The 20,860-nt window shown below is 38.3% G+C and overlaps 1 protein-coding gene across 3 annotated transcripts in view; it reads right to left on the reverse strand.

Moving 5' to 3' along the window:
• The window catches only part of klhl7 (kelch-like family member 7), a 35,251-nt gene that overhangs the window by 8,412 nt on the left and 5,979 nt on the right, over positions 1 to 20,860 (reverse strand). For all 3 annotated transcript variants that reach the window (XM_048606636.1, XM_048606648.1, XM_048606644.1), the window contains 9 exons: positions 20,158 to 20,260; positions 19,953 to 20,046; positions 17,585 to 17,709; positions 14,118 to 14,293; positions 13,552 to 13,726; positions 12,107 to 12,249; positions 11,092 to 11,332; positions 8,215 to 8,416; positions 2,912 to 3,009 (listed from right to left, as the gene is read on the reverse strand). In XM_048606636.1, coding sequence (XP_048462593.1) covers positions 2,912 to 3,009; positions 8,215 to 8,416; positions 11,092 to 11,332; positions 12,107 to 12,249; positions 13,552 to 13,726; positions 14,118 to 14,293; positions 17,585 to 17,709; positions 19,953 to 20,046; positions 20,158 to 20,260 — 1,357 coding nt within the window. The remainder of the gene's footprint in view (positions 1 to 2,911; positions 3,010 to 8,214; positions 8,417 to 11,091; positions 11,333 to 12,106; positions 12,250 to 13,551; positions 13,727 to 14,117; positions 14,294 to 17,584; positions 17,710 to 19,952; positions 20,047 to 20,157; positions 20,261 to 20,860) is intronic.

Here is a 20,860-nt window from a genome sequence, read left to right on the forward strand (position 1 = left end):
AAAAAAAAAGAAAAAAAAAGGTTATCACTGACTGTTTCAAACAGCCAGAAAGCAAAATTAGCATCCTCCAAAAGATCAGGTGCTCACAAACATTGCAAGTGGGCAAAATTAAAGATGTTCCATCTGAAATCAAGTTAACTTCAAGTGTCCTGATATAACAACTTATGGGAAAGAACATGGAGGTGCCATCAATTAAATTTTACTTAGATAGTGAACTTGTTATGGGCCTTGTTGCAGTAGGTGTAATCCTACACTTGGAAATACAAGGATATTTTCATTGGGGAAAAAGCTTGCCAGCAGCAAGATAAACCCCAAAAAATAAAAGGACAATCTAGAAAGGCTGGAAAAGCTGAGGAAAACCAATAGAAAGCAGCAGAGAGAATGGGAACAGACAGAGGTTGAAAAGTCCTATGGGGACAGTAGAACTCCAAGGGTATGGAGTGGTTCAAGAAGGGTAAACTTCAATTAAGCCAGAGGGAAACAACTGAGAAGCCAAAACCAAGAGAGGTTCTGAAGATTCAGAGGGGCAGTAGGATCCACGAGGGTTGAATTAGCTCAAGAAGGGTCACTTGATCTAAACCGAGTTTCAGGTAGCAGTGCCGGATGATCAGGACAAAACCCAAATAATTGGGTTTTAGAAATTACCAGTGAGATAAAAACCACATTGCACAAGTTTCGAACTTCAACCAGTCAAATTGGCATAGTGTAAAGTTCAACGAGAGAGAGAGGTGTAGGTTGCAAGTCCATGCAACCTACCGGAGCTGAAAAATCTAAGTACAACTCATTGACCTCCAGGAAATCAACTTTGTAAGAATGGTTGAATCACATATACAGATTAAAGAACTGGTCAGTGAAGGGTTAAGAGTCAGACAGGCAACATAGCTCAGTGAACATTCTTTACTCCCAAAACCAGGTTTTAAAACAGGTTAGAGGAAAAGTATGAATGTGGAATGTTTGTCTGTTCTGATCCTTTTTGTTTAGTTATTTCCTTCCCACTTTGCAAAAGGACCAAGGAGGGAGAAATATTGTTTGAGTTCCTTTGTGAAGGGGAGGTGTCCAGTCAATATAAAAAACAGTGTACATTTGAAATCCCTTGTCCAATTTAGTACCTGGGACTTCCATGGACTGAAATTGTTCTAAAAAAGGTCCAAAAAGACACTGACCTACATAAGGTAACATAACAGCAGCTAAAATTAACATTTTCTATAAAGGCAATGAAAGCCACTTGCAAGCCCTCTGGGAAGGCTCAAAAGGACATCATTTCCTGTTTAGATTTAGGCTGCACTTGTGCACCATACCACTGCTAGGTACAACCTTGCAGTCCACGAGTACTAAAGGTATGAATTGTACTTGACCTAATGTGGCAAAAACAACTGTGTATTGCACTAAAATAGGTTTTAAGCAGGATGTAAGTAATCAGACAGCAGCAATATCTTATTTTTAAATTGTAAACTCACTGTAAGGTCCAGTAAAACACAACAACAATGTGTAAATTTCTTTGCAAACTAATGCTCCTGGTTACTGTTGAATAGCCTATATGTTTAACATTTAAGTGTAACATTTCTAACAATTAATTAGCCTTTTTTCATTGAAACCAGGGACCTTCCTACCAAAAGGCTTTGACTGATTAGAATTGTTGTTATGTTTTTTCAGGTCTTACAACAGTGCACGCATAGATGGATCATAACAGCTACTTAGGAACATTAACTCTGTTTTACACCCGAGAATGTTGAAGATGAAGCCTTGCCTATGATTAGCAAGACTAAAACTTTGGCTTTTGCAGACAAAACACAAACAAGCTTGTAATTTAAAAAGGTGCATTTGGGAACGAGGTTTGATGAAATGAATGGTGCAACACCAAACGCACACTGAAAAGGTGGTTATGGGATATTTTCATTTATTAATGGAGACATGTACTAAAAGAACAATGGGTTCATGCAGGAACCACAGAAAACACTACTTAGACCATAACTCCAGTATGGCATACCATTCTGATCAATATTTGCTGAGGTAAGTGGAGATTGTTATCTTTGAAAAAGCGGATGTGGAAGGAAGGTTTAATTGAGGTGTATAAAATTATAAGAGGCCTTGAAAGATTGAGAAAGACTGAAAGGACTTATTTCCTTTAGCAGATATCAATAATCAGATTCAAAGATTTTAGATATATTTGGAAGCAGTACAGCTAACATTCATTAGATTGGTTCCTGGGATGATAGGGCCATCCTAATGAGAAGACCATTAAACTGGACCTTTATTCCCTGGAGTTTAGAAGAATGAGAAGTGATTTTATTGAAAATACAAAAATCTGAAGGGAGTTGAAAATGTCGACAGATTATTTCAACTAGCTAAGGGAATGAAAACAGGGGCATAATCTCAGGATAAGAGTCAAATTTATGATTGAGCTGTGGAGAAAATCAAGTTGGTGTTATTGATATACAAGAATAATTGTTGCATTGTATTTCTGTGGTATACTGGTTATTACAATCACCTAACGTGAAAGGAGATTTACAACACTGTTGCTAGGCATAGACAACATCTGCTAAGTTTAATAACAGGTCTGTTTGTCATAAGAGAATCTTGTGGCGCGGTGGTAGCGTCCTTACCTCTGGGATAGGAGGTTAGAGTTCAAATCCTACTTGCCCCCAACATGTGCTATAGTATGTCTGAATAGGTTGATTTTAAAAAGGTACTAGGTTCTAGTGGCGGCGGTAATGTTGCTACCTCTGGGCTGAAAGGACTGGTTTCAAGTCCCACCAGCTTCAGATATGTGTCATAACATATCCATGAAGGTGGATCAAAAATTCTACAAGAATAGTGTCAAATACATTAGATATTACTATAAGCATTTCAAATTCTCAGCACTAGGACCGAGAGGCATCTTGAAACAGGGGATACAAATAAAGAACCATACCGAGTCCATTTTGTCCTCCAACAGCATAGATTCTATCATTAACAAAAACTAATCCATGGTTCTTCCTAGCCTCCAGCATAGCAGCAAGCTCTGTCCACCTGTGAAAGACACATGAAATTCAACATTAGCTTATGCTGTTACTGCTGCTCATCATTACAAATAATTTCAGAGACCCTACCAAAAGCTTTTGGTAATATCAGCACAATTTCTTAAGGCTGATAAAAAAGCAAGCAGACTGCTTTGGTTTATCCACAGAGGCATAAAGTATAAAATCAAAGAAGTTACGTTAACATTTTCTAAGTCACTGTTCAAGTCTCAGGTGGAATGTTGTTGCCAAATGTGGGCACCATACTTAATAAGGATGTTGAAGCCTAAGGAGAGGGTGCAGGGAGATGTACTGGAGTGGCACCAGGGATGAGAGGTTTCAGTTCTTTTTCAAGAGATTGGAAAAACAGAGAAAAGAGAAGGTTATGGCTAGATTTGATATAGATATTCTAAATCTTGAAGCTTTTGACAAGAGTAAAGAGACACTTCCAACAGTTCGTACCAAGAGGAGATATTTTAAGGTATCTGGCAGAAGAACTAGTAATGACAAGAAAACAAAATTACAATGAGTGTTATGGTGAGTCAGAATCCGCTGCTGGAAAGGGTGGTGGAAGAGACTCTGAAATAACTAAGAGAATTGGATCCATGTTTGAAAGGAAAACAATTCTGGTATGTGAAAAGAAGGGGATTGGCACAAATTGGAATGATCTTTCAAACAGTCAGAATTGCTATGATGGGCCAAGTGGCCTCGTTCTATCCTAAAGCAGCAGAACAGTCCAAGTTTCTAACTGGAAAACTAACTTACAGCACTGGTAGATTACCAGAGAGAAGGACTTACCTGATGATTTTGGAAATAAATTCACTGTGCAGGTTAGAACATTGTTCCTACTTTTAACCACTCATACCAAAGGCAACAACACAATGGGATACACAAGCCTGCTACCCTCTAATACCATTTCCAAAATATCCAACTTCACATGCAAACTTGTTTTGTGCATTTATAGAGTATTGCTCTGTTGGAAAAGGGCGCACAAGTCCGATTGTGTATTTACTCAGTATTTGCAAACACTTCCAGAAATTTCACTGGATTAAAAACAAAGGCCAATGATAGAATTGCTAGTGGTATGTATGTCATGAAACTCTTTGTGTAAATGAGGGAATTTTCTTTCTTCATGATTATTTTAAACTATACTGAAATTACCAACTGGAGAAGGATAGAGAGAAAGAGAGCTATACTCTGACTTAATTCTTAGTTTGTGTTGATTTTAGCAATTCTCAGTAGAGATGATGGTAATTTATAATTAACAATTAATTTATAATAAACAGAAGGAACTAGAGGTTAAATGTACACAACTTATTGAAGGCAGCAGGAGAGCTTGAGAAAATGGTTAACAAAGCATATTAGAGATCTTGGACTTAATAGGGGCAGAGTGTACTGAAGTGTTAGGAATGATTGTATTGTATTAAATGCTAGTTAAGACTCAACTAGATATTGTTTCAATTCTGAGCATCACAATTTAAGAAAATCATGAAGGTTTGAGAGAGGGTGCAGAAAGATTTGTGAGAATGATTCCACAGATGGAAAATTTCAGTTAAGCTGACAAAAGCTGGGGCTGTTCTCTTTGGATAAGGTTGACAGAAGATTTGACAGGTGTACTTAAAATCACGAACATTCAGCATGCAGCACATAGGGAGAATTGGCAGTATGATCCAGAATTAGAGGACACTGATTTTTAAAAAAAAGTGTATTCACTTGTGGGACATTGGAGTCGCTGACTGGCCAACATTCATTGCCCATCCCTAGCTGCCCCTGAATTGAGTGGCTTGCTAGGCCATTTCAGATGGTAGTTCAGGGTCAGCCACATTGCTGTGGATCTGGAGTCACATGTAGGCCAGACCAGGTAAGGATGACAGATTTCCTCCCCTGAAAGCAGGGGGTGAACCAGATGGGTTTGTCTGACTGTTGACAATGGTTTCAAGATCATCAGTAGATTCTTAATGCCAGAATTGTTTTTAATCAATTCAAACTCCACCATCTGCCGTGGCAAGATTTGAACCTGGTCCTCAGAACAGTAGCTGAGTTTCTGGATTGACTGTTGAGTGATAATACCACTAGGCAACTGCCTCCCCTAGAGGCGATTAGCAAAAGGAGCTATGGCTATATGAAGAAAATCATTCTTATAGAGAGTGAATGGTTACAAACAAGGAACAGGCATAGGCCGCTCAGCTCTTCAAGCCTGCTTTGATATTCAATAAAATCATGGCTGATCTGATTTTAACTTCACATTCCTGAATATCCCTGATAGATTCTTGATTACCAAGGGAGTGAAAAATTACCTACCTGTCTCAAAAATATTTAAAGATTCAAAATGAATTATCTTTTGAGGACAGGAATTTCAAAGACTCTCAATACTCCGAGTAAAAAGTATCCTCTTCTCTGTCTTAAATGGGTGACCTCCAATTTCTAAACTATGTCACCTTGTTCTAGACTGTCCCACAAGAGGAATGATCTATTCAATATGCATCCAGTCAAATCCATTCAAAATCTTGAAATCAGAGATTGCTGGAGAAACTCAGCAGGTCTGGCAGCATCTGTGTGAAGAAAGCAGAGTTAATATGGCACGTCCAATGGCTCTTCATCTGAAGCCTCAAAATCTTATATGTCTCAATTGTCACCTCAGACTCTTCTAGATTCCGAAAGATTCAGGCCTAGTTTTTCCTCATAAGGTAATCCACTCATTCCAGGTATTAGTAAACCTTCTCTGAATTGCTTCCACACATTAACATCCATCTGTAATATGGCGACCAGTAGTGTATACAGTACTCCAATGCAGAGTCACCAATGGCCTGTACTGCTAAAGCATAACCTCCTTACTCTTGCATTCAATGTCTCTTTCAATAAAAGATAACATTTCTATTAGCTTTCCTGATTACTTACTGTATGCATACTACCATTCCGTTATTCATGCACTGGAGATGCAGATTCCTCTGTAATTCAGAGCTCTGCCTTCTCTCACCATTCAAATAATATGCTTCATTTTTGTTTTTTTCTGTCAAAATACTCTTCCACACTTTCTCATACCGTACTCAATTTGCCAGATTTTGCTCACTCATAACTTATTTATATATTTTTGTACACTCCTTATGTCTTCTTCACAATTTACTTTCCTATCAGCAAATTTAGCTACCATTCCTGTGGTTCCCTTCATCTAAATCAGTTGTATAAATTGTAAAGAGTTGAGGCCCTAGTGCTGAATCCTGTGTCATATTACTTGCGACAATCTGTGAGCCTGAAAAGGACCCATTTATTCCTACTCGCTGCTTCCTGTTAGCCGATCTTCTATCCATGCCCATATATTACCCCAACACCATGAGCTTTCGTTTTCTGCAATAACCTTTGATGTGGCACCTTATTAAATGCCAACCAAACAATATAGATTGCACAATAAAAACCGAAAGCGGATGCTGTAAATCAGGACCAATCAGTAAATCAGAGCGGAGTTCCGAGGAAGGGTCACTGGACCTGAAACGTTAACTGTGTTTTCTCCTTCACAGATGCTGCCAGACCTGCTGAGCTTTTCCAGCAACTTTGTTTTTGTTCCTGATATAGATTGCACTACCCGAGTATGGTGAAGGCAGATGTAACTGAGGTGTTCAAAAAAGAATTGGGCTTCAAGGAAAATCAGGGCAATGGGTTAGGTAAATTGCTGATGTAAACAGCTGACATGGACATCAAGTTGCCTCTTTCCATGATATTACCATTCTATGTTTCTATAGTCTCCATGTACACAAAGAAAAGTTCTTTCTACCTTTACTATAATAAAACATCACAAAAAGTTCATGCTTTTTGTAAATAAAACAAGACACCGAGCTCTTAAGGTTATGTTTCCCAGAGCACCATACAGGACGCATGGGATATCGGGAGGTGTTTGTGTGTGTGTCTGTGCGCGCGCGCGCACACGTGTAAGTTCAGTTGAAGACATTGCCATTATTGGCGAAGCATTTAAAACAGTTCATCCTCAAAATTCCACAATTAGTTGAGCGTAGAAATCTCGGAAAGATTGAGGGGCTGACAATGACAGAGATAGGGAACAGCGAGGGCATGGAAGGATTTTTAAAAAGCGTTGAGAATTCAAAAATCAATACCCTGCTTGCCTAGGAGCCTATGTAAATCAGTCAGCAGTGAGTGATAGGTGAGCATTCACACCATGGGTGACAGAGCTCTGAAAATTTAGAGAATGAATGAGGGTTTCAGCAGCACATGTGCTCAGACAATGGTATACTCAGGTGATGTTACGGATATGAAAGTAGGTGATCTTAGGGATGGCACAAATACATGGAAGAAGCTCATCTGGATATCAAATATAACTTCACAACAGAGTCATACAGCACGGAAACAGACACTTCAGCCAACTCACCCATGTTGACCAGATTTCCTAAACTGAACCAGTTCCATTTTGAACAGACTGGTTTAGCCTCGAACAGTTGCCAAAGAAGAGAGATAGAGTGAGTTTGAAGGAACAGTGTTTGGAGTTGGGACTGAAAATATTTAATTGGAGAAAGTTTCTGGTCATCCAATACTGGATATCAGGTAAGAATCCTGTTAACTTAGCAAGATTGGAGCGATCAAGAGTGATGATAATGAGGAGCAGCTGTGTGGCCTCAGAGTACATGTTAAAAGTAACACTGTACTTTTCGAAGATATTGCTAAAGGGGTGACATGTAGATGGGAAACAGGAGGCCAAAGATAGATTTGTGGGTAACACAATAAAAGGTGTGGAGCAGAAAGAGAACTAATTCCAGGTGATACTCTGGCCATGAGTAGGTAGACAAGAATGGAATTAGGCAAAAATAGTAGGAACTGCAGATGCTGGAGAATCGGAGATAACAAGGTGTAGAGCTGGATGAACACAGCAGGCCAAGCAGCATCAGAGGAGCAGGAAGGCTGACGTTTCGGGCCTAGACCCTTCTTCAACGTCAGCCTTCCTGCTCGGCCTGTGTTCATCCAGCTCTACACCTTGTTATCTGGAATTAGGCAAAAGCAATTTATGCTAAAATGCAGTGGGAGTGGAGGAGAATGGTATGGTCAATCATAACAAATGCTGCAGACAGGTTGCAAAGGACCATTACTTCAAAAATGAAAGATGGGAATTCAAAATTAAGATAAGTTTTGAAAAACAGAGACAAGTATGGCTCTTTTAGAAACCACACCTTTGGAAAAGCAAATATTTGTAGATTCCAAAATTACTGGCACTTACGATTCAGTTGCAGGATTGTACACTTCACAGGAATTCAGAACTCTTCCGGATACATTGTTGCCTAAACTTCCCCCACAAACATAGATAAGTCCTTTAGCCTCAACCATACCATGGCTGCACCGGGGTGTCAACATACTGGGTTTAGTATGCCAGTTTTCTGTTCTGGTATCGTAGCACTCAAACAGATACAAGGCAGAGTTTCCTACAACAGGAAAGAATAATAATTAAAATGGGTAATACCAATCAACTAGAAGTGTGGCACCGTTTATATCTTAGGAGCAGGTAACCTATTTTGATGTATAATACAGCATTGTCACACCAGCAATTGACTTCTACGAGAGTCCCTAAACGGATGAAAAGTACTCCCCATTCAATATGGGATAAAGAAATATTTTCTGCTCAAGTTAGAGCTTTCACAGTCCCAGGCTGTAGCGGAGCTGGCAAACGTCTACTGCAGCTATTTTTACATTTGGTCTAATTTTCAGTAGAAAGGTAATGGCAGAGAGAGAGAATTGTCACATTTGTCTAAGAGCTCACAATTAACGAGTATGTCCTGTGGGTCCATTAATTACAACACTCATCAGGATGCTTCGCAAGCATATCAGTTTAATATTTATGTACATGAAAAACATTGATTAGTTGAAAAAAAATGGACTCTAGTTGAGGCATTGCTATGGAGAATACATCGATTAATGCTAATTGACAGTTAACTGCCCAGCTTTGTTAGACAACTGATTGGTTAAAGCAATGAAAATCAAATGGTTGTCACCTTCTTTGTTCAGTTGTATATTCATTGTGCCTATTTCATGTTCCTTCCGTTAGGATAAACACTGTATATTAAAATGTGCATCTTCCAACACACACAAGTACACTACACCATGCATCCAACTGACAATTTTAAACCGATTGTTAGCAATTTTTCACACACTTGGCCATTTGCTAACACACTTCTCAGGGCAATTCCCTGACCAATCAGATTCAATCTGCCCAATTTAAAATAGCTTAGTAATTAACTAACAAACAATCAGCATTAATGGCTACATTTTCCATGAAGGTTTTCTAAGATTACATAGGGATCTTGATCAAATGGGTCAATGGGCTGAAAAATGGCAGATGGAGTTCAATCTGGATAAATGTGAGGTAATGCATGTTGGTACAACAAACAAGAGTAGGGCTTATACAATTAATGGTAGGGCCTTGGGTAGTGTTGTAGATCAGAAGGGACCTATGGGTGCAGGTACATAATTCTTTGAAGTTTGTGTCACAAATAGGCAGGTGGTTAAAAAGGCGTTTGGCACGCTTGCCTTCATTGCTCAATCCTTTGAGTACAGGAGTTGGGAAGTCATGTTGAGGTTGTACAGGACAGTGGTGAGGCCTCTTCTGGAATACTGTGTCCAGTTCTGGTCGCCAAGTTATAGGAAGGATACTATCAAGCTGGAGAGCCTTCAGAAGAGATTTACCAGGATGTTGCTAGGAAGATTTGAGTTTTAAGGAAAGGCTGGATACGCTGGTACATTTTTCCACTGGAGTGTAGGAAGTTGACAGGCGCCCTGACAGAAGTTTATAAAATAATTAGGGGTATAGATAGACTTAATGGTAATTGTCTTTTCCCTAGGATGCGGAATTTCAAGACATTTTTAAGGGGAGAGGAGAGAGATTTAAAAAGACATGAGGCAATTTTTTTTTTAAAAAAAACACAGAGGGTGGTTCACGTGTGAAATGAACTGCCTGAGGAAGTAGTGGATGCAGGTACGATTAAAATGTTTCAAAGACATTTAGATAGATACACGAATAGGAAAGGTTTGGCGGGATATGGGCCAGGAGCAGGCAGGTGGGACTAGTTTAGTTTGGGATTATGTTTGGACCAAAAGGGTCTGTTTCTGTGCTGTAGCACTCTATGACAATACTAATGCAAAGTAAATTTGAGAACAAATCAGCACTCTCCTTTTGTGCAGTATAAATGTCAATTTTCCCGTTGAATTGGTATTCTTGCAAAATGCCTTGATCAGTTCAAGACTGAAAGCTTCAAAAAATGTTTTTTTCACCAATTTTCAAATAGTAAAGCTGTCTGACTGTATATTTGCCACATATTTATAATGACATTTTTATCAGGAAAAAGTCAATCAAGCAAAATCTTCTGAAACTATTAATATTTGTTTTGGGTCAAAATACATTTAGACTCCCTGATGATCACTGAATAATGCAACTGGTACCTAGTACCACTATACCTGACAGACCTCGGGGTAACAAATGTGAATTCAGGTCTGTTGTTTGGTAGCTGATTTTAGCTGTTACAATACTGGAGGACAGAAATAAAGTAATTCCTGCAATTGAACAATATTCCTGAATAAGTACTGAGATTTGTTTTCCATAATCACCATTTCACAGGCCAATTCCTGAAATGATACTGACTTTATTTTCTGTAGGTATCAATAGTGGAGAATAACAGAAGCACCTCTTCAGCTTTATGAATGGCTTAGGGTCAAGATAATGAAGAAGATGCAAGAAAATTTTGCAAACATTTAGAATGAACTATAATTCTTTGTGTACTCATTATTGCAGAGCATTTCCCAATAATAAAAAAAGCAGCATTTTGAAGTTTGATTCCCAAGACCTAGGCTTTCCTAGAGGGTCAGCATGTATTGCTCATCCTAATTGTCCTTGAAGGTAATCATGGACCTTCTTGAGTCTTCTTTAATGAAGGAACTGTGACGTATGTCCAAGGTAGGACAGTTTATGTATTGTGGTGATGTATTTCCATACACCTGGTGGACTTGTCTCTCCAGGTGGATGAGGTCCTAGATTTATGAACAGATTGCAAAGAAGCCTTGTTGATGTGCTGCAGTGCATCGCTGAATACGCAGTCAATTAACTCACCTACTTCAGAGCCACCAGATGTGTAAATCTTGCCTTCTGCAGCACATGCTGCAAGACTGTCTCGAGGTGTTGGAGGACCAAGCTTAGAATACCAGCTATCCTTAACCACATTGTAGCAGTCCATCCGTTTGATGGGGAAAAGCTGTGAACCACCTAATATGTACACAACATTGTCCCAGAAGACACACGCTGCATCTCGACGTTTCTCAAATGGACAACGAATGTCCATCCAAGTATAATCCTGTGCAAAGAGTAATATAATTTAAGGAAACTATCTCCCAATTAATGGAATTTGACCTACTGGAGTACTGCAATACATAGCAAGAGCCAATTCATCTCACTTAAACTTGGCATATTACACTGAACACTTTAGGTGGTATTAGGGTAATGGTAATATTTCCCAAAGGTTAGAAGAAATTCAATTTATGTCCGATTCTTGGCAAAATGGTATCAAAAGTTAAAATACTTAAAATTAACCTTAAGTAAGTCTGAAAACCACAATTAAACTCTTCAGGGTGATCTGCAGCAATTATGTTATTTTAAAGATGAACAAGATGATATATCCCACATCAAATGTGTTTTTTCTTACAGCAGCATGAGACAGACATCTGCTTCACTGATATATCACAAAAGGCAGTACATATTACTAATAATTTTATTTCAGATAAAAATTCCTACTTTATTGACATTAACTACAAATAAAGTCTAAAAACTTTTCTGGACTATGGCTTGCATGATGAATACCAACGTACAGCATGTGTGATCATAACTGCAGTCATCTAATTTGATGAACTGTTAACTTCAAATCTTAGATGTTGCTTGGGTCAACTGAGCATTTCCAATACTTTCTGTGTTTATGACCAACATGGACTGATTTGACTCAACTACTTTTTTTTTATTTTATGCAAGTTTTGTATAAGTTCTATGATAATACTTGGTTTTGCAGAATTGCTGATTGTAAACCTTTTGCTCCCATGTTACCCCCCTCCTCTCATCCTCAGACCCAAACGTTTACCTTAGGATTAAAGTATCGACAGGACTGTGGCTGAGATCCACCGAACAATGCAATACGATAATCATGTTTCTTTTGTCGTGGTCGTGTACTTTCTCCCAACTCTTCCCTGTCCTCGGGAGACAGAAGATGATAACGCATGCCACCTAGATAGTGAAAATTGTCAAGAATGAAAAAAAGTACCCAAAACTTTCTGGGTGTTCAGGTACATAAAAGTAGTGTGTTTCAAAATCCATTTAGATTGTCAGTCCCTCAATAAGTCAAGGTGGTTTGAAATATTCACTATCTCTGAAATTGGTGACTTATTTTAAGTAGAATTTTTGCAGTTTGTACATTCAGCGTGACTACTGAAATCAGTATAAAACAAAACACTTTTTTAGTCTTTTCACCCACTGTCAACACAAATTAGATAAAGCTTTTCTATATTGCCACACAATGCACTTTACCTCTAACATCAAAGACTCATTTCAGTGAAAATTTTCAAGACTATACTGCCTTACTGCTTAAGAATCACTACAATGTGGAAACAGGCCCTTCGGTGCAACAAGTCCACACCAATCCTTGGAGCATCCCACCCAGACCCATCCCCCTATAACCCACCTAAGCTACACATCCCTGAACACTACAGGCAATTTAGCATGGCCAATCTACCTAACCTGCACATCTTTGGACTGTGGAGGAAACCGGAGTACCCAGAAGAAACCCATGCAGACACGGGGAGAACGTGCAAACTCCACACAGACAGTCACCTGAGGGTGGAACTGAACCTGGGTCCCTGGTGCTGTGAGGCAGCAGTGCTAACCACTGAGCCACCGTGCCGCCCCTTAACTAAGCGATACTTAGTTAAAATCAATAGCTAGATTTGATTTGGGTTACTGGGTTGAGAGTGCCTGTATTCACCCAACACCAATATATTGAATCCAAAATCATTTCCTGGGGGAAAACGACAGTGATTTAGCTCATGTAACAACAGTTCTCAAATAAGTATATTTGATCAGAGTGAAATAAATTAATGTGCTACATTACATTCTAGTCACAATAAATATTAAATGACCACCCTTGTACCAAATGCATATTATTCCTATTTCATCCAGCAACAATCTACTATTTTGTCACATAATTACATATGAATTCAATTATGCTTTGGCTTCATTTGTTACGCAGATATACTAATGTATCTATAACCTGATCAGAGTATATGTTGATTCTTGGTCATCTTTCTACTAAAGCCCAGTAAATATTCATTTAAAAGGTCACTATGAAATATGTAGAAGAACAGACTTTTAAATTAATTTTAAATTGAACTATTTGAAAAAGAGAAAAAGCCCTGTGCTTAATGTTCTGATCTATATCAAAATCGACTTAGTTGAGAACAAAGTTGAAAGTAATCATGTATTTTTCCACTAAAACTAAATGTGGCAATGAGTTGGCAAAACACGTATACTTACTAATAACCATTTTAAGACACTCTGGATTATCCTGTATGAGTGATTCTGCTTGGACAGTTTTGCTTAAGAAATTCTTAGAGATTAACGGAAATCTGACTTTAGCCAGAATATCAACCATGTACTGCTGTCGATTGAGTTCATCATATTTTAACCATCTGACTGCTGCATCATAAACCTACAGTGGAACAGAAATAAAACATCACAAATGAATGAATCATGCTTGAAGAAAACTTATATACATTGAATGCATATATCCAAAGAGTTACTGTAAAATTTATCAAATTAATATTTAATTCAGCTTACTCTCTACCCCTACAACATAAATAATAGAAAGACATTAAGGTGATACAGAGGAAGCATTTTTATCTCCTAAATGATTTTGTATTCAGCAGGAAATGACAGTAATAAATAGGCTTTCTCCCCATCTAATCCAACCTCAAATTCAATACCAATACATAATCACTGTTCTTGTCTATGTCATAGTAACGACATTTGGTTTTAAATGCCTAGAAAATTTACTTGAATAGTGAGGACTTCTAGGGAAATTTGAATATGGCTGTGTGTACCTGGTCTTCTGCTCTAACTGTCAGAGCATCTTGTTTCAGTACATGAGTTACTCTTTTAACATCAAGTTGTAAAAATTCATCAGTTTTGTAAACTTCAGTGAAATGCTGATGAATGAATGCATCTGCTGAAGTCTTCAGCTCTGGACAGTCAAGGCACTCTGCCAACACACTTATTCCTGCAAACAAAAACATGAACACACACAGTAGATGATGGAAGTTAGAGAGGTGAACTGATTCCTTTGCTAGTCTCATTCCTCCACTGGTCATAGGATAACAAAGTTTGTATTTAAAAATGGCAGTGATATTACCAATTTTGTAGGTACGGTTCTTTATTTAACAAGCAATAGCTAGTTCATTACAACAAAAAAAAAACAACTTACTGATGCAAAAGGTTTACACTGTACAAATATACCTTACCTATATTCCTGTATCCATAATCAATGAGGCAAACATGGATAACACACCAATTCTGGTTGAACAATCCAAAGAGCACATCAGTTAACAAATGCACTCAAGACAGATCCCATAGATTTCTCAGGACTTTCCCAGACAATAGGGACATTGTATGTCATTATTTTGCATTAAAACTTTACATGCAGTTCAGATTCTTCTCTCAAGAACTAGCTTCAGAACTCACAAAAGCCACTCCACCATGGACTTCCTCAAAGACTGCTCAAGTCCCGGTAATTTACACTTCTTTGTTGGGTCTGCACTCCTCTAAATTTTGGAGCCTACCCACAGTCATGATTTCAGTTTATTTGCAGATGTATAGCTTCACCAAGCTAACACGGCCTTCGGTTTCTCCAAAGTCTAATCCTATGCAGCTACATCAAGAAAATACCATTTGAGGGCTTCCTTCAACCCCTTTCTCCCCTATTCAGCTGCACTGAACTATTAATTGCTCACAAGCTTCTGCTCCCATGACTCATCCTACCTGCCTAGAATCTGCTAAAAGCACTTACATTGCTTAAAGCCATTATTTGCTTCAGGACCCTTTCAGCTCTGACTAATTCTGACCATTTAATAACTCTTCAACTATTCTGAGCGATATATCAAAAACATTACAAGCTCTGTCTTTATTTAGAGGCAAAGCAAATTTCGCAACCAGAACACATTGTTCCTTAAGTGTTACAATATTCAGAGATTGTCGGTTGACATGTACAAATAGTTCCAACTGCAAAAAAAAACAAATTTCACCACTCCATAATAGAAAAGTATTTGGTCAATCACAGATTGGTCAACAATCCTCACAATCTCTCTTTCAATTATTTATAAATTTTTCCTTCAAAGATTCAAATCTGCTGATTCAATTACTTCCTGCAGCAATGCATACATGTGCCAACAAGTCTCCGTACAAGAGAAAATCATTCTAAATACTAATCCCTTTCAGTGACCATTTTGATTGTTGACCAGTCAGAAGAAAAAGATGAGACGAAATAGCGTTTCTTTATCATTAGAATAAAATTCTTCATAATTTTAAAAACTTCCACAGCATCTCTTAGTACTCTGCTTCCATAGAAATAGTCCCATTATCTCAAATCTCTTCTGTAGTGTGGATATTGCAGCTGCTCCTGAGTTGTAGGCCTTCTTATATAATTCTTAGGCTTTTCACATTTGAGAATCATAAGAGTTTTACTTTGAATCATTTTGGAACTCTTATGGTTTATACAGAGTGTGGTTCATACATGGAATGAACTGACAGACAAAGTGGTAAATGCAGGTACAGTTACAACATTTAAGACATTCGGATAAGTTCACGAGGTTTGGAGGGATATGGGCCAAGTGCAGGCAGGTGGGACTACTTTAGTTTGGGAACATGTTTGTTGTGGGCTGGTTTGACTGAAAGGTCTGTTTCCATGCTGCATGACTATGTCTCTTTCCATAGTGTACGGCTGTGTACAAGCGTAGTTTAAATTTCCTATGATGGAGCATCAAAAACTGTACACGGTGCTCTAATTTTGGCTTAAAATATCTTGTACAAATAAAATTAAACATTAAAAGAATTAAAATTCCTCTTTCAAAACAAAAATGGCGTAGTCCTATTCTGGTCGTGAATGACTGTCACAGTCTAATTTAGCATTGCAAAATGATATGCTTAAACGGATTTATTTTATTAATTCCAAGAGACTACGATTGGTGATGGAACAAAGAGGCATGCGTGCACATCAAGTCTTAAAAGCTAGTGCCAGTGGAATGTTGGCTTTTATCTCACGTGGGCGAGAATACAGAAATGATGAAGGGATGCCTCAGCTGTACACAGCCTTGGTTAGACCGATGTGGACTATTAGAGTTTAGGAAATCAATGCTCCAGAGAGATATATTGATAACTTCAGACTCAACACAATACAAATGGGTTGACTTGTGTGCATAGGTTGCACAAGCTAGGGTTGTATTTCCCTTAGTTTAGAAGAGCAAAGTGTAGTCTAGTCAAGTTGTTAACAAAAGGATTCCAAAAGATACACATTATTTTCGCTGGGTTGCAGAATGCAGAACAAGAGGGCTTTTTACTTTTAATGGCATAGCTGCTACATTTTAGAGTAGAATTAGGAAGCATTTTTCCACAGAAAAGACAGTGGTTACTTGGTTTATTAACAAAAAATCTAAGATTTTTTTTTTTTTAGAAGATGGGTATCAAAGGATAAAGAGCAGTGACATGTAAATGAAACTGAGACACAGATCAGCCATGACCTAAATGAATGGTGGAATGGGTTCAAGGGCTGAATGACTTCCTGCTGATTCAACTTATCATCTAAAAAACTGAGGGGCAACTTCCCCCTCCTACAAGTTATGTCATTTTGAGATCTACTGGTATTTACAACTGGAGATATGAATAATTATGTGAATGAAGTTACGATAGAAAATTGTGTACTGACTGCACAAATTTCAGGCAGGCCTTAAAGCATTATAAGCCTATTGAGAACTAACTGATCTATACCTCTGGATGGAAAGCACACCCGAAGAGTCACTTACATATTCTAGCAGGAACACTCTTTAACAATCAGAAGTAGGAACTCTAGTCAATTTTCTATTCCCTAATACAATGGTGCTCTGGGCAAATTTACAGCCTGGTCGAAAGGTTCTTGTGGCACAGTGGTATTGTCTCTATATCTGAGCCAGTTCAAATCCCACCTACTCTGGAGACGTGTCAAAGCACGTCCAAGCAGCTTGATTAAAATGACTACAAACTGGTTGAGTGATTCATTAGAATCCAATGGAAAAAAAAAATAAAAAGAAACTACTGTCAATAAAAGATGACACTGTGGAGGATGATTTGGAGTGATTTTCCTTAATTAACATCACCAGGGTCTCTATGTACAGCATCATTTGTCTATACTCTTTGCTCTTATTAGAAATCAAGACAATATAGGTGAAACGCATGGCACAGGTTTCAGAAACGAAAACAGTATCACTGTTACATAGTAGTACCCTATTAATACGATAGTCTTTTACACAGATCAATGACATACCAAGACAATTTGAAGCATCAATTTGCTCTTTGAGGAACTCAACACACATTTTCTTCACTGGTTCAATCTGATACTGGTTTGCTGCATCCAAGAGAGATTGAACATTATTGCTGTTAACAGAGATCCTGCAAATACATACATAAAAAAATTGGAAACTATAAATGCAGTTACTTTGAATCAAGCTTTTTACATCATGTTTCTGTATTTCTTTGGGCAACAGCTTTGTTGGCATTCAAAAGGTAATTTGATTGTTATTTTAAAATGAACAATGTGCAGGGTTACAGAAAGAAGGCAGGAGAATGGCACCAACTGAAATACACATTTGGAGAGCTGGTTATCGTTCCAAAATTTGATCTGGAAGGAGGCGACAAGCCAATTTTTGGATGAAATGAAACATTGATTAATTTTCAAGAGAAAAGCCGAATTGAAAGTGAGGCACCAGTGATCACTAACTCCTGTCCCTACTCAACGCGCCGCTTTAAATGGATTAAAGCAGAATAGAAGAGTAACCAGACCATGTCAGACTTCCCTGAGAAGGAGGCATGGCTTTCACCACTATACAGTCATAGAGTTATACAGCATAGAAATAGGTCCAACTTGTCCACACTGACCAGATAACCTAAACTGATCTAGTCCCATTTGCCAGCATTTGGCCCATAACCCTCTAGACCCTTCCTATTCAGGTACTCATCTTGACGCCTTTTAAATGTTGTAAACGTAACTGCCTCCACCACCTCCTCCAGTAGTTCATTCCATTCTAACAACTGGTCAAGAAATGTCATCTCTCATAGCATAATCTATGCTGTTACATGTATTCACCTAAATTTCTGCTTATACTTTCACCATTTAAACCACAATTCATGTCACTTCTGTGACAAATTACAACAAAGAAGGCCCAGGAGTAAGACGTAGTCATCTGCAGCAAGATTTATGAGGGCTAAATCAAGATCATACAGCAAAACTATCATATCTCACACAAGCTTCTCTCCTCCATACTAAAGCTTTACTAGAGAAACTGTAATCCTACCATTCCAAATATTCCGTTCACTGAAGAATACAAACCTCTTGCTATTTCAAGATCAATTAACTCACTCCAAAGCCATACAGCAATATCAATTGTAGGACACATGCTTCCTGAAGGAGTTATGTACGTGGAACTGACAAACGTACAAAGCAATGCAAGGTCTGTTCCTGGTGGCTTACTCAGCATTACAATCCTCCATGAACACAAACACATGAATATAGTAGAACAATGACTCAATCTATACAGACAAGGACAAACAGGACCATTAATTGGCAGAAATCCTCCCAGGTTCTCAATTCACATGAATTCAAGGTCAAAGGTAAATGATTTTCCTAGTTTTGCATTGCTGCCTGCATAAGATACATGCAAAGAAGCCTTACTGTATGAATGACTCCCTCTCACATACATCAAGGGTAATATATTATGTGAATATACTCAAGAGATTCAGGGACTAACTTGCCCCTAGATATTGTAGAATCTTTCAACGTGAGAAATTCACAGCACAAATTTGAACTGAACTAGCCACAAAAATATTGTGGCTACAAGAGGTGGTCAGAGGCTAGGAATCCTGCAGCAACTAAGTCACCTCCACGTTATCCAAAGTTAGACCACCATCTGCAAGGCAGAAGTCAGGAGTGTAATGGAATACTCCCCACTTGCCTGGATGGGTGAAACTCCAGGAACAAATCAAGAAGCCTAACATCATCCAGCACAAAGTGGACAGCTCATTTTTCATCACTTGCTCAAATTTCCTCAAATATTCACTCTCTGCACTACTAACATTTAGTAGCAGTTGTGTGAGCCATTTACAAATGCACTGCAGAAATTAATCAAGGCTTCTTAGGCAGCATGTTTCAAACCCATGACTACTACCGTCCAGAAGGACAAGGGCACGAATAAATGGGAACACCACCACCGGCAAGTTTCTCTCCAGACCACTTACAATCCTGATATGGAAATAAACTGCTTTTCCTTCACTGTCACTTGGTCAAAACCCTGAAATTCTCTTTCTTACAGTACTGAGTGTATTTCCAACTGAAGGACTGCAGCAATTCAAGAAGGCAGCTCACCACCACCTTCGCAGGGGAACCTAGGGATAGGCGATAAATACTGGCCCAGCCAGTGAAGCCCACATCCCCTGAACGAATAAAGAAAGGAATTTTATTCTACCATTCCATTGTGTAATAGTGCAATACATTTAGTTGTAATTCAGATTTTCAGGGTGATTATCAGGGAGCTGTGGAAAAGTTTGTCTAGTTTTCCTGAGCTGAAAACTTAAGGAAAAGATTACAACAATTAAAGGCTAATTTTAAAAAAAGGACAGAAAAGGCAACATATACTCACCTTGCAGTATATGCAAACTCGACCAACAGTTCAATTATGTCAGGTTCAGCATCTTTGAGTTCCACTTCATAAGATTTTGATTCAAGCATATTTGCTACCAGGGAGAGAGCAAAGCATTAATAATGATCTAATTTAGAGTTCAGCATGAAGAGTTTTAATAATCACCTACGGAAATTGTAAAAATAACCAGCAAAACCAAACTTACTGGTAAACATTAGATTGAAAAAGTGGCTGGCAGCTGCAAGCACTACTCGGTGAGCTGGGATTTTTCGATCTGACACCACCAGAAGCACATCACACAAAAGCTTCTGAACAGGAAACAAAGAAATTAGTTTAACATGATAATGGAAAGAAATAAAAATTAATCCAATGTAAAAAGGAAGTTGATTTGTTCAACCAGTCCATGTTGGTGCTTATCTTTTATGTAATATTATGATCCCAGCTGGTAGCAATACTGGACAAGCCAGATCCCAGGTCTGGTTTCATAGATAAGTTTAATTTTTGCAGTTGGTTACCCTGGGTGGTTACTCAGTGATCACATGCACACAAGGCTGCCAATGTTTTTTAAAAGGAGAAATGGAGTTTATTATATAGAAGATAAAAAAAATCAAAGCTATATAAATGACAGCTTAGAAAGATCTTAACATAAACAGCAAAACAATGTTTCAAACTGTTCCCAACAACATCCTTTCATCATAATAAAACAAAGAACTGCAGACATTGGAAATCTGAAACTAAACAGAATAAAAACCAAAAGAACTGCGGATGCTGTAAATCAGGAACAAAACAAAGTTGCTGGAAAAGCTCAGCAGGTCTGGCAGCGTCTGTGGAGGAGAAAACAAAGTTAACATTTCGGGTCCGGTGACCCTTCCTCAGAACTGATGGTGGCTGGGAAAACGGCAGTTTAT

The sequence above is a fragment of the Rhincodon typus genome, chromosome 2 (assembly GCF_021869965.1).
Source record: "Rhincodon typus isolate 14 chromosome 2, sRhiTyp1.1, whole genome shotgun sequence".
NCBI classification, from domain to species: Eukaryota; Metazoa; Chordata; class Chondrichthyes; order Orectolobiformes; family Rhincodontidae; genus Rhincodon; species Rhincodon typus.